Here is a 14319-nt window from a genome sequence, read left to right on the forward strand (position 1 = left end):
GGAATTAAATGTTCATTCTTATTTTCCACCATTAAATAATAAGATGCAATTGAGCACAGACTGTCATACATTAATTCTAAAACAAACTAAAGGGTGTGCTTGGAAGCAGAAGTGAAGCTAAATATATCTTCATATTAGAAACAGAGATAACTTGTCAGTGAACATGCATCTAAGCATTGTCACTACAAATCTTAAGTGTCCCCTATTCTTTAAAAAGTGAATTTAATATGCCTACTTATGAGGTTTAAGACCCCTAATGTTAGCATGGCGTTCTGCAAGTTATATAAACTAGAATCTCTGCTAGCCAAATCAAGATGTTTAATAGCTGTTTATTACTCTCTGATTAAAGTTTAAAAGACATATCCTATCACCCAACCAAGCAAACTTAACTGGCAGAAGTGCAATATAGTGTGCTTTTAAAAAATAAGTTTACTTTGGAGAAAGGTTGGTCTCTGAGAACAGTTCAGTTTTGTTCAGAGTTTGTCAATTTCCCCCTCTTTTTAAATAATATGCATCACTTCTTAATGGAGAGTTTCTAGGGCCACCTTCCATCCCATTTGTTATCAGATATTATCCTTGTGGAAGCTACACTAATTACTTACATGGATAATTAATATTAGAAAAGAGTAAGTTTTTTTTAGCTTCCTTTAGTGCAATTTAAGAGCTGGAAACAAGAACCAGCACCATGTGACTAGTCAGTTCTCCACTATCAATCTGATAATTACCCAGGTGATTGGTGCCAACATCTGAGTACCTGGGTTAGCCCAGCCTTAGTATGAGCATTCCCACAGCAAAGTCCTCTCCATGTTTCTGTGTCCTTACTGTTTCTACACTTGGTTGTGTGTGTCTGGGGCATATGCAATGGTTTTGTGTGTTGAGATAGTCTAGAATTCTTTCCAGTCAACTGTCAGCTGCAGGAGAACTTGCCTGTGCCCTTGGGGGAGGGGAAACGGTGTGAAGGGCAGTGGAGGACTGGCATTTGCCTGCATCTCACTGCAAAGTGGGCATGTGCTGGCCAATGCTAAAGCGCAGTTTAGGCTTTAACCATACCCCCAGCCATGAAAGCAAGCATGGGTTCAAAACACAAATGAGCACATACCTGAAAGTTGTGTGTGTAGACAGAAGGAAGGTTTGGGCAAATACAGGAAGGAGCGCAGGCTAAGCCTACCGTGTAGACATACCATGAGACTTAATCCTACACAACTAATCCACTAATAAGACGTTACTGATTCAAAACCATTTCTGAAAAGCTAGAACTCAAGGTCTATCCCTTTCCCTTAAACAACTCCTTAATATTAACTTCTTAACACCCTCAAGAGAGAGACAATCCTTTACCTTGGGAGACTTCAATATCCATATTGACAAATCACTTTGCCATTAAATTCTATTCCCACTGGACACCGGGTTCCTCATAGTTTATCTCCAACTCCCCTACCTACTCTAGGAGGAATATATTCCATCTAACAATATCAAATGTTATTCTCATCTTGTCCATCAGCAGTAACTCACTCATATTTAACTAGGGGGGAGGGAAGGAGGAAGAAGGGTACTACCTTAGGATGAACAGTCCCTTTATTGTCCCATAAAATAATGGAACCTAGAATCTGACATCTCCATAATTTTTTAAATATGAATTTAGTACTTGTGAAGACAGTTGAAGCAGCCGCTCTGGAGCCACAAGTACCCATAAAATATGGCCAGCATAGACAACTCTTCAATAAACTTCCCTATTCTACCCTGTCAATGTGCATCAACTCTGTCCCAATATATTTCACCAGAGTGGAAAGACAGTTCAGTCCTCATGACCATAACCTCATGACTGCAACCTCTCTCCCTGCACTCTCCACAAGTGTACTCTACCAAAAGGTGGCGAATGCAATTCATGTGATGACCCTAATAGGAAGTACTGACCATTAATTTATTTCACAGTAGCCACCGTGCAGTAGTAAGATAGTAGCAACTTTGGGATATTAATGAATTAGGTTGTGTTCAAACTAACAACCTAGATTTTGTATGTGTTACTAGGCTACTGAACTATCCATTTCTCCCTCACGGCCCTGCTATTTGTCTCCCAGTGAATCATCTGCTGATCCCTCATTTGCAGATACTAACCCACCATTCAATAGGTCAATAACTGCTGTAAAGCTCTATCCCTTCTTGGGCTCTGCTAACTTTGTCCCTCTTCTTCCTCACCACCTGATCATGGTAACATGGAGACAGGGGCATGAGACAGAACGTACTGTTCATCATTACTTGGGATTGCCCAGTGCACTAACCAATGATTCTCTTGGGAGCAGAAACCCAGTCTCTTGAAAGTTCAAGGTCCAGTTGGTGTGAGAGACTCAGTATGTTCAGAATTAATCTACCCTAACATTTCTCTCTCCATTAGGTGCTAAGAGGAATTTGTTACTTTACCTTTTAAAAGGAGAGGATATTTAGTTCTTATAAAACACTTTTTACCTATAACTCTCAAAAAGTTTCAAAGCAGGGTAAAGCATTATCTCCATTTTACATATGAAGAAACTGAAACACAGAGAGGTGAAGCAACTTGCTCAAGATCACACAGCAGGTCAGTAGCAGACCAGGAGATATAATCAAAGTCTCCTGATTCCTAATCTAATGGACCATGCTGCTTCCCATTAAAATGAGACTATTACTGCTTACAGCCAACACCAACAACTCAACCTGGTGCTCCCTTTATCCAAAATGTTTTTGTCACCTATCAAATGCGTAATGCCATGCTAATTCAAGATTATGGCTGTACAGTGCACATTCAAGAAATATATAGGTTGAAGTTAAATTTTACCCCTTTGTACATGTGCATTATATACATGTTCACACACAAAGATCACAATACATATCTAAGATAATGTGATCAAGAATTGAAAGATCCAGTTGTAATGCATGTATAAGGGAGGAAAAGTTAAGGATTCACAATACAATTTAACACCCAACTGTATGACCTTAATGTGGCATTAGTGCATCTTTCTTTCTTTTTCAAAAAGGAAAAACAGAAAACTCCCCGGCTCTATAACTAGACAAAGGACAACTAGTGCATTAGTATAGTGGACTAACTGTGCATTTCCATACCTATGTAAATATCTGCTATTATAAAATAGCATAAGCATCTCCCAATCCCTCTTGCCAGCTTCCTAGGACACTTTTTGTGCCCTCAGTTTTTAACTGCTTTTAGTCTTTTAAATTGAGCTATGGTCTGTAAAATATATGATGTAAGTTTAAAATGCAAAAAGCCTCCACAAACTGGGATACAAAAAAGGGTCTAGTGGGCTGGCAGGTGCTTATGCTGCTTTAAATATTTCTTAAATTGCATAATTCATATACCTATTAGCTACATAAATACATGGCTTGTGGGTTTTTTTTGGATACTTATAGCACTAAGATCAGGGTTCCCAACCTGGAGGTTACAACCACCCTGTTCTTTCCATATTGCTAAATGGGAAGGGACAGAAGGCAGGGGACCACCTACATGGAAAAGATAGTGAACCACCTCTGTAGGGGCTATGATAGCTCTTGGCATAGTTATGGTTAATTAAGTAAAAACGTATCTTGGTTCAATAGTCATTTTGACAATGTCTCTGATAGACAAAAAGTAGAAAGTAGTATAAATGTGTTTTGATGCTTATTTGATGAGAGTTAATTTGGAAATATTCGATGTGTAACAATCCAGACACTTAAAGAAGTTAAATATGGAAAATCTGTTAGGTCATCACATCCATCTCCCTGTCAATGCAGAACTGTTCCAAACAGTACATATACTAAGGCATTTTATAGTCCAAATTTATTTTTCAAGCAATGATGTTTCTTTCCACTATTCCCTTTGGAAAAATAATCTGTAAGTCACCATTAAGATAAACATTCCTGATATCTGACCCACATGACTTTTGCTTTGTTTCATCTCATTAATTCTAGTTGGATTATCTTCAAATACACGTAAACTATCATTTCACCACCTTTCAGTTGTGAAGTCAACTGAAGTCAATGGGAGCTTTGAGTAAAGAGGGCTAGCAAGACCATGTCCCTCTAGTTCTTTATAATTCCTTCCTCATAAATTAATCCCTCCAGGCCAGAAATAACCTCTTTTTGGACACCCTCCAATTTCTTGACATCTTTTTGTTACTGACTGGTATCCAGAATTGAATGCAGGTAAGTGCAGCCTCAACAATGTTTTATGGAAAGCCATTATTCACCTCACTTCTTCACAATGTGACACCTTTTGCCTGTGCAGCTCAAAACAACACTGCCTGCCCATCCCTCAACGTAAAATCAAATTTTACTTGTGTTCACCATCTCACCTAGGCTTCTTTTAGCATCATGCTTTCTTAAGTATTTCCCTCATTTTTCCCATACCCATTATCTCGTGTGTTATAAGCCAAAGCTCGTTATTTCCTGCTTACAGTTTTAACTTCTCTAGATCCCTTTGATTATTTCCTGTTCATGCCACCTCTTAACTTAGTACTGCCTGAAAAGATAATTAAAAAGTGCTCTTTACCTCTTTTAGAAAACTCTGCAAAGCCTTCCTATTTCATAAAGCTTTCCTATTATAACTAGGGCTGTCAAGCAATTAAAAAAATTAATCATGATTAATCTCACTGTTAACCAATAACAGAATACCATTTATTTAAATATTTTTGGATGTTTTCTACATTTTCAAATATATTGATTTCAATCACAACACATAACACAAAGTGTACAGTACTCACTTTATATTTATTTTTGATTACAAATATTTATGCTACAAAAAACAAAAGAAATAGTATTTTTCATTTCACCTCATACAAGTCCTGTAATACAATCTCTATCATGAAAGTTGAACTTACAAATGTAGAATTATGTACAAAAAAAACTGCATTCAAAAATAAAACAATGTAAAACTTTACAGCCTACAAGTCCACTCAGTCCTACTTCTTGTTCAGCCAATCGCTCAGACAAACAAGTTTGTTTACATTTCAGGAGATAACGTTGCCCACTTCTTGTTTATAATGTCACCTGAAAGTGAGAACAGGCGTTCACATGGTACAGTTGTAGCCAGCGTCACAAGATATTTTGATGCCAGATTCATATGTCCCTTCATGATTCAACTACCATTCCAGGGGACACGCGTCCATGCTGATGATGGGTTCTGTGCAATAACAATCCAAAGCAGTGTGGACTGACATGTTCATTTTCATCATCTGAGTCAGATGCCACCAGCAGAAGGTTGATTTTCTTTTTGGTGGTTTGGGTTCTGTAGTTTCGGCATCGGAGTGTTGCTCTTCAGTGATTTCTGAAAGCGTGCTCCACACCTCGTCCCGCTCAGATTTTGGAAGGCACTTCAGATTCTTAAAGCTTGGGTCAAGTGCTGTAGCTATCTTTAGAAATCTCACACTGGTACCTTCTTTACATTTTATCAAACCTGTAGCGAAAGTGTTCTTAAAATGAACATGTGCTGGGTCATCATCCGAGACTGCTATAACATGAAATATATGGCAGAATGCAGGTAAAACAGAGCAGGGGATATTGAACTCTTTGGGAGAGAATTGTGTCACAAATTTAATTAGCACATTTTTTTTAACAAGCGTCATCAGCATGGAAGCATGTCCTCTGGAATGGTGGCCGAAGCATGAAGGGGCATACAAATGTTTAGCATATCTGGCATGTAAATACCTTGCAATGCCGGCTACAAAAGTGCCATGCAAATGCCTGTTCTCACTTTCTGGTGACATTGTAAATAAGAAGCGGGCAGCATTACCTTCTGTAAATGGAAACAAAACTTTTCTGTCTTAGCGACTGGTTGAACAAGGAGAAGGACTGAGTGGACTTGTAGGCTCTGAAGTTTTACATTGTTTTGGTTTTGAGTGCAGTTATGTAACAAAAAAGAAAATCTACATTTGTAAGTTGCACTTTCAAGACAAAGAGATTGTATTACAGTACTTGTATAAGGTGAACTGAAAAATACTATTTCTTTTATCATTTTTACAGTGCAAATATTTGTAATAAAAAATAATGTACACCTTGATTTCAATTACAACACAGAATACAATATATATCAAAATGTAGAAAAACATCCAAAATCTTTAATAAATTTCAATTGGTATTCTATTGTTTAACAGTGCGATTAAAACTGCGATTAATCATGATTAATTTTTTTTAATTAATCGCATGAGTTAACTGCAATTAATTGACAGTCCTACTAAATTCACTAGGGACCATCAATAGCCTAATTCTGTTCAAAAAAGTGAGATGATGTCTATTTTATGAATGCATGCTGTTTATTGTTCATGGTACCATTATCCCCTAGAGGCTTATTGATCTCAATATTTCTTCCATTATGTTACTAGCAACTGAAATTGGATTTCCTGGATGGTTATCATCAGGCTCACTGCCCCAAAATTCTTCTGAGGGATTACGTGGGGATGGAGAAGAATATCAGTGTCACACTACTTCCCCCACATTCTTCTAATGCCTCCCCATTTTTAGAAATTCTTGCCACTGATGAGGTAAATACATTACAAAATTTGCTTATCTTGGGATGCACATACTCTATACCAGCATATTATGAAGATATGTCGGCTTAGTTAAAGCTGAGCAAGTCTTCACTTATAACCCTCATTTAACACTCACCCTCATACCCAATTTTGCCACTGTGAAACCAAGTCACCTGAAATTTCACAGGCACTGAATTTGCACCATTGTGAAAGTTTCAGTAAATTTAAAGTTTATTTTGGTGAATACATGTGCCTTAGACCAGTAATACTCAAAGTGGTGGTCCGCAGACTGGTGCCGGTCCGCAAGCCATCGGCTGCCGGTCTGTGCGCACATTGGGAAAAAAAATTGCCGGTACCCCACATCAGATAGCTTGAGCAATACTGCTTTAGACCACATGAAACATTGACCAGTCTGGGAAAATATAAGTAGGAGCCTGTTTAGTGACTCTAGATGTGAGCTTGACTCATACAAAGTATGGATCCCTCCAGCAGGCAGAGAGAATTTATATCTTACATAGCTCAGGAAACTTGTATTCAACTTCCCTAGACAGAATTGGACTACTTCTGATTGCAGCACATGAAAGCCCTATGCCTCAACTGGGAGTAAGAAGGCTGTAATTCTATTTCCAGCTTCCTTTTACGAGAAGTAGTTTTACCTTGTTTTTCCTTTTGATATCTGACAGCTAATGGGCAACAAATCCACTATCAAAAGTGAACACAGTATGAAAAGTGCCAAAATCACACTTAACAGTCAGAAATACATACTAGAACAGAAGAGTCTGAGCATCGTCCATCTTGCCCAGTATCCTGTCTCCAACAACGGCCTATATCAGAACTTCAGGGGGAACATACTGATCAGGACAAGTATAGAGTGATCCATTCCCAGCTTCCACTCCCAGATTCTGGTAATCAGAGGTTTAGGGTCATCACTGACCATCTTGGCTACTAGCCATTGATGGATCCATGAACTTATCCAGTTCTTTTTTTAACCCAATTATACTCTGGGCCATCACTAAATCCCATGGCAATGAGTTCCACGGATTAGCTGAGAGTTGTGTGAAAAAGTACTTCCTCTGGTTTGTATTAAACCTGCTGCTTATTAATTTCATCGGGTGACCAATGATTTTTTGCTAACAAAAACTCGAGAAAGAGGCATATGGCAAACTAGGTTTACGACACTCAGTATTTTGACACGATATTTGAAATGCTGTAAATGTACATCTTAGCTTTCTTAAACTGATAAATATCTGTCAATTCTTGTAGAAAGGTAGCATAGCAGGAAAGTTAAACACTGCAATCTCAGCAATTTACTCAGTCTGATGTGTCCACTACATTTTACTGAACTTTGTCTCAGAATATTAAAAAAAACAAAATAGAAAAATGAAGAGTAGGGTTCAAGTCATATTTCTAAAAGGGAGAGTAAAATGAGATTCCAAAAAATTTCAGGATAAAGGAGTGGGAAAATATGTTAAAAGATTAAAAGCTTAAAACCAACCGTTTAATTAAAAGGTTATCAAGAACAATTATAAGAGCAGTTACCTCCTCGACATTAGAAGCAGTTTTGGCAGATGTCTCCATAAAAATAAGTCCATGCTCTCGTGCAAATGCTTCACCTTCTTCTTTTTTCACTTCTCTTCTAGACTCTAAGTCACTAAGATGACCAAAGAAGAGACAGAGTTACTTACCTGGACAAGTAAAAAGACTCCAGAAGCAGTTTCTTTAGAGACGTACCTCACATGGCTTTCATGTGCTTCCCATCAAGGGAACTATTCATATCTATCAGTTAGATCTTTACCTCAAATAAGATATGCAGTAGTGGTACCATAAGGGATAGTCATACCACATCTGTTTGAAGTAATAAGTTATTTTTGACCCAGACTTTAACCATAGCATGAACCGTAATAAACCAGCTTCCAGAAGGAAAATATAGGGGAGCATGCATGCATAGACACTAACTTCAGAGAACTATTGTTAGAGGCAAGTATCTCTCCTCTCAAATGTAGCATCATCAATTGATCCACCCTCCAGAAATTTAAACTGGTAAAAAGCATGTATTTATACAAATAAGAGACTTTTTGTGAAATAAAAAGGGACCAGTCATCTTCATTTTCTGGTTCACATGCAGTAACACAACATTGCCATGTGGGGTTTGCAAATGAAACAAAAGAAAGCTTATATTCAGACAAAAAATTATTACAAATCATAAAGAGAAACATTTCTAAATGATTCTATGTTGCCCTAAACCTTGTTTCTTACAAAATCTAATTGTTGGTCTTGAAGTTGCATACCCATAAAGACTCCTTTACAACAGACAGGTGAGCTTGAGTGATTGATATACAAAACTACTCGTTTTCGACTTCCTCAGAAGTTTAGGTGAAAATTTATTATTGTAGGTTAGGAAATAGTGTATTTGGATTGGACAACTAAAAAAATGACATCATATTTTGTGAGTTACATAAGGTAATTGTAATAGCTGGGGCTATTTCATTCTTAACTCGGATTTTGTTACATGTGCAGAGTGATATATTTATTTCCTGTCCATTCTGCTTACCTTCATTTTGGACAGGAGGGATTACACTTTCAAAAAGTTGTACCTAAACTGTGCATGCAAAATATGTATTTGCAAACAGCGTTCCAAGTAAAATAGCTAACTGTAAACTGAACAAACATTTAAAAAGATAAGATCTTGTAGTGGTCAGCCACAGATATTAGTGCCATATTGACTTTATAATGACAGTTCTCATGAACACAATGAGATAATGTATACCAGAGTGAAGTATCTGTATAATATTTTATTTACATGTTTACTTTTTAATCACAGCAACTGCACTTCAATTTTGCATCATAAGACAGGTATCTGGTATTTTGATGGTCTTGTGTGAATATAACAATTTTGACTGTATACTTTGGCTTAGTATATATACTATGACTATAGCTGCATTTATAAAAGATATTAAGAGATACTGTGTAATGAATAACCAATTTATTTGAGCATAAGCTTTCGTGAGCTACAGCTCACTTCATCGGATGCATTCAGTGGAAAATACAGTGAGGAGATTTATATACACACAACATGAAAAAATGGGTGTTATTGTACACACCGTAAGGAGAGTGATCACTTAAGATGAGCTACTACCAGCAGGAGAGCGGGGGGGGGGGGGGGGAGAGAACCTTTTGTAGTGATAATCAAGGTGGGCCATTTCCAGCAGTTAACAAGAACGTCTGAGGAACAGTGGGCGGGGGAATTAACATGGGGAAATAGTTTTACTTTGTATAATGACTCATCCACTCCCAGTCTCTATTCAAGCCTGAGTTAATTGTATCCAGTTTGCAAATTAATTCCAATTCCGCAGTCTCTCTTTGGAGTCTGTTTTTGAAGTCTTTTTGTTGTAATATTGCGACTTTTAGGTCAGAGATCGAGTGACCAGAGAGATTGAAGTGATCTCCGACTGGTTTATGAATGTTATAATTCTTGACATCTGATTTGTGTCCATTTATTCTTTTACGCAGAGACTGTCCAGTTTGACCAATGTACATGGCAGACGGGCACTGCTGGCACATGATGGCATATATCACATTGGTAGATGTGTAGGTGAACGAGTCTCTGATAGTGTGGCTGATGTGATTAGGCCCTATGATGGTGTCCCCTGAATAGCTATGTGGACACAGTTGGCAACGGGCTTTGTTGCAAGGATAGGTTCTTGGGTTAGTGGTTCTGTGGTGCGGTGTGTGGCTGTTGGTGAGTATTTGCTTCAGGTTGGGGAGCTGTCTGTAGGCAAGGACTGGCCTGTCTCCCAAGATTTGTGAGAGTGATGGGTCAACCTTCAGGATAGGTTGTAGATCCTTGATGATGTGTTGGAGAGGTTTTAGTTGGGGGCTGAAAGTCGCAATATTACAACAAAAAGACTTCAAAACCAGACTCCAATGAGAGACTGCTGAATTGGAATTAATTTGCAAACTGGATACAATTAACTCAGGCCTGAATAGAGACTGAAGTGGATGAGTCATTACACAAAGTAAAACTATTTCCCCATGTTTATTCCCCCGCCCACTGTTCCTCAGACGTTCTTATTAACTGCTGGAAATGGCCCACCTTGATTATCACTACAAAAGGTTTTCTCCCCCCGCCCCCGGTAATAGCTCATCTTAAGTGATCACTCTCCTTACAGTGTGTACGATAACACCCATTTTTTCATGTTCTGTGTGTATATAAATCTCCTCTCTGTATTTTCCACTGAATGCATCCGATGAAGTGAGCTGTAGCTCACGAAAGGTTATGCTCAAATAAATTGGTTAGTCTCTAAGGTGCCACAAGTCCTCCTTTTCTTTTTGTGAATACAGACTAACACGGCTGCTACTCTGAAACTAGTGTAATGAATATGACTTAAGAAAAAATTTTTCATCATATTAAACATTTGACTCAAAGTTTGGGGCAAGTTAGCAGGGTGTTTGTTCTGGAAGACCTGCCCTGATAATGACTTTGAGGCTTGAGCTAATATGCATATGCAGTGTGTCTGTCAGTCAGTTGAGATCTGCAAGTTTCAAAAGTGGTCTAGAATTTGTAGGCTATTTTAAAATGTCCTTACAATTAATGTGTTAAAACACAAATGCAGAACAAAGCTCTAAATTTAAGTAACCATTTCAAATATTCATGCAAATATCTGACAGAACAGGTTGCTGCCTTGATATTACACACCCACCCACACGCACGCACCCCTGCGTGTGCATCATTATAAAAATAATTATAAAAACTGAAAATTCTCCTGTACTTCGTTTTCTTAACTTAATGAGTTAAGGCTTCTTTGTTTCCAACTTAATCTTCCTAAGGAGATGTCAGAGTTATTCCCCAAAATTCTACTTATTCACTTTTTTGAAGAGCTAAAGTAAAGGAACATTTCCTAAAATCTGAGGAGTGGGGAGGAGAAAGGGGTAAAGAAAAGAAATGCTGGGTATTAAGTCTCAGCCACTATAAGATTAACCCATGACAGCGTTATGCCAGTTTTAAACTACTACAACAACTCCATTGATTTCAATGCAGTTGCACCAGTTTAAAATTGGAGTAAGCTGAGGGGTGAATCCAGTCCAAACCCACTATTTCTCAACTTTTTTTTTTTTTTTTTTTGAGGGGGGGCAGGAGGTAAAGTCTTATCTGTATCTTCTGGTACCCCAGGTTGCAATCCTATCCCTACCCACCCATTCCAGTAATTTAAAGTATTTGGTCTTGTCAGAATAGTATAGCTATAATGGTTTGCCATTATTTCTTCTTTTGAAAGGATTAAGTGATAGGAACTGTATTGTTTTGGTGCTTTGTTATTGTGCAGATGTAACAATGCAGTTTGCACTGTACAGTCTTATTCTGACTATATTATTTGCACATACTTTATCAAATGTTTACAATGAAACATCAATTTAAGCAATATCTTGGATTGTGGTGTTAGGGACACTTACATATCTTAAGTAATCTTCCCCATTACCAGAATTCAATAAAACAAAACTACTGCTGTAGTATATACATTTTAGCTGGGTGTATTTTTTCCTTTAAAGCGTAGTGAAATCTAAAGAAAAATTAGAAAGGTTGTTTCTTGGAGATTACTGCTCCTTTTGCTTCAGGATTGTAGCTTTCTAAAGGCATTTAAAAAAATCTCACCACATTGTAAAGTAACAAAGTTATGAGATTTCTGTACATTAACAGATTATGTTTAAGCAATAGGAGTTCTAAGTGTGATATTAATTATTGTGGCACGCAAACTAACAGATCATCACACTCCTAGTTGTGTGTTATAGTAAACATATCAGCATAACTGCAAAATAATACATTCAAAATATGCAGTATATCTTAGCAGAAGAGAAACAGATGAGTCCCCTAGCAGCTTGGGAAAACATGCTCATGGTAGCCTTCATGCAGGAGGTCTTTATCTTGCTGGTCGGTGGAAAAGGGATGCTGCCCCTTTAAGGGATCTCCCTACAATGGGTGGGAAGGAGGCAGAAAGTTTACATGGATGGGCAGGAAGCAGCTGAGGCCAGATCAGGGTCAGGTCACTGGTTTTCCTGCTGATGAGATGAGTGTATATGGGGGTTATTTATACCCCAGGCAGCTCCAAAGAAGCACTTTTTACCAGGATTGAGCTGGTAGCACCCATCCACAACTATGCAAAAGGACCAGGTGTTTTTCTCATGACCAGCTGTGGGGATTGCAATATTGACCCTTTTCTTTGGGGGCTGGGAAGGAATTTTTTCCTCACTGCCGGACTGGCTGGGACAGGATGTTCTCCTTCGCCTTCCCCATCAGCAGGTCTGGGACCCAGTGAGGTAAAGCACGGGATTCATGGCATAATATTTTGCAACACAGTACATAAAACTCATGGCAGATGTCTAGTGCAGGTCTTTGGTATGCAAGGGATATGGCTATCTGATAAAATGGACTGGAAAAAGGATTTGATGGAAAGCATCCCTTACGGGACCTGAGAAAGGGGTTTTAGGGCTCCTATGACTTGAACAGCAGGGAGCTGATCTTTTATAGCCTCCATTTCATCTTATATGAGGTGACAGAAGAAGGGTCCCAGCAATGGGATGGCTGGGACAATGTTGGGTATTACGTGGAAATTATTAAGAAAATGATGATGACCTGCACTGTACCGTTTCTTGCCAGGTACTCCCAGATATTTTAAGTGAATGAAATTGCAGCCTACCACATTTATCATCTCTTGTCTTTCTTCTAACACGGCTGGACAAAGAGAAAATGTATTATGCAAACTGATGTGGTATTTATATCTCAAATACACACAATACAGATCTAATTTGCCACAAGATATGCTGTTTCCCCCACGGCCATATTTTAGCTCACATGACCGGAAGAATGTGTGACCACTCATTTAAGTAAAACAGGTGTAGTTTGTATATTTCATTCAGTAATGTTAGCATTTGCCAGTTTGACTACTCAATCCATTTCACTGGCTAATGGAAAATTGTCAGTTAGCCATACAGTCCTTTTCCAAATTATATGCATTATGAAATTTTTAGGCAGCTTTCACAATTACTTGACTTCAGAGCATGTTAAAAGTTAACTTTACAGGGAAATAAGATTTCATGGAAAAATATTAGATGAATGAGCCAGATTGTGAAATGAGCTGGTAGTCAGTTCAATTGAGTGGACAGGTATCCACATTACAAAAATCACCATTACAACTGACACCTTTGTAGAATTGCTCAGGCATGGAGATAGCTTGAGCTCAGACCAGGAAAAGGCAACTATAATATAGCTGACAGATCACTTAAATCCTGAAATTCTACCTTCTCCTTTAGTATTTGAAATTGAAGTTCCAGATTTTTACCAAAAAATCTGTTTGCTAATATGTTTTGTCAGTTTGCTGAATCAAAATGGTAGAAAACTCAAGATGAGAGTTGATTTAATAATTGTCATTGTTCTAAAGACCTAAGTTCCTAAGTTATGTTCAACCGTTTCAGAATCAAGAGAGCATTTTTAGTACATTTGGATTGCTTTTGCTGAAAATTAATAGGCTAGGTGTTGAAAATGCAAGTAAGTAGGATAAAAAGTATATCGGTATCTAAGGCCAGACACAAAAAAAATAGGTCTAGATAATCAGTTACTGTCAGTTTGTTGCAAACATTTTTTATTTTTCCAACTAGTTTATAGAGATGTACAAGCTTTTTAAAAATGTAACCAGATCTACTTTAGTTTCACTTAGTGAACACACTTTTCATTTTGGACAGTGTGTGTGTCTTTTTAATTTTTTCAGAAGAAATGTGCTTATGAAGTGAATCACATAGTATGAGTTTTGAGTTTTATATATAAAAATGCTTCTTCTCCCCCTCC

General features: G+C 37.8%; 1 protein-coding gene across 1 annotated transcript in view; it reads right to left on the reverse strand.

Annotated features, from left to right (window-relative positions):
- RAB2A (RAB2A, member RAS oncogene family) overlaps window positions 1-14319 on the reverse strand; it is an 82116-nt gene that overhangs the window by 13235 nt on the left and 54562 nt on the right. The window contains exon 6 of the mRNA XM_084618091.1: window positions 8025-8136. Coding sequence (XP_084474217.1) covers window positions 8025-8136 — 112 coding nt within the window. The remainder of the gene's footprint in view (window positions 1-8024; window positions 8137-14319) is intronic.

This window comes from Lepidochelys olivacea (assembly GCF_965140295.1).
Source record: "Lepidochelys olivacea isolate rLepOli2 genome assembly, chromosome: 2".
Lineage (NCBI taxonomy): Eukaryota > Metazoa > Chordata > Testudines > Cheloniidae > Lepidochelys > Lepidochelys olivacea.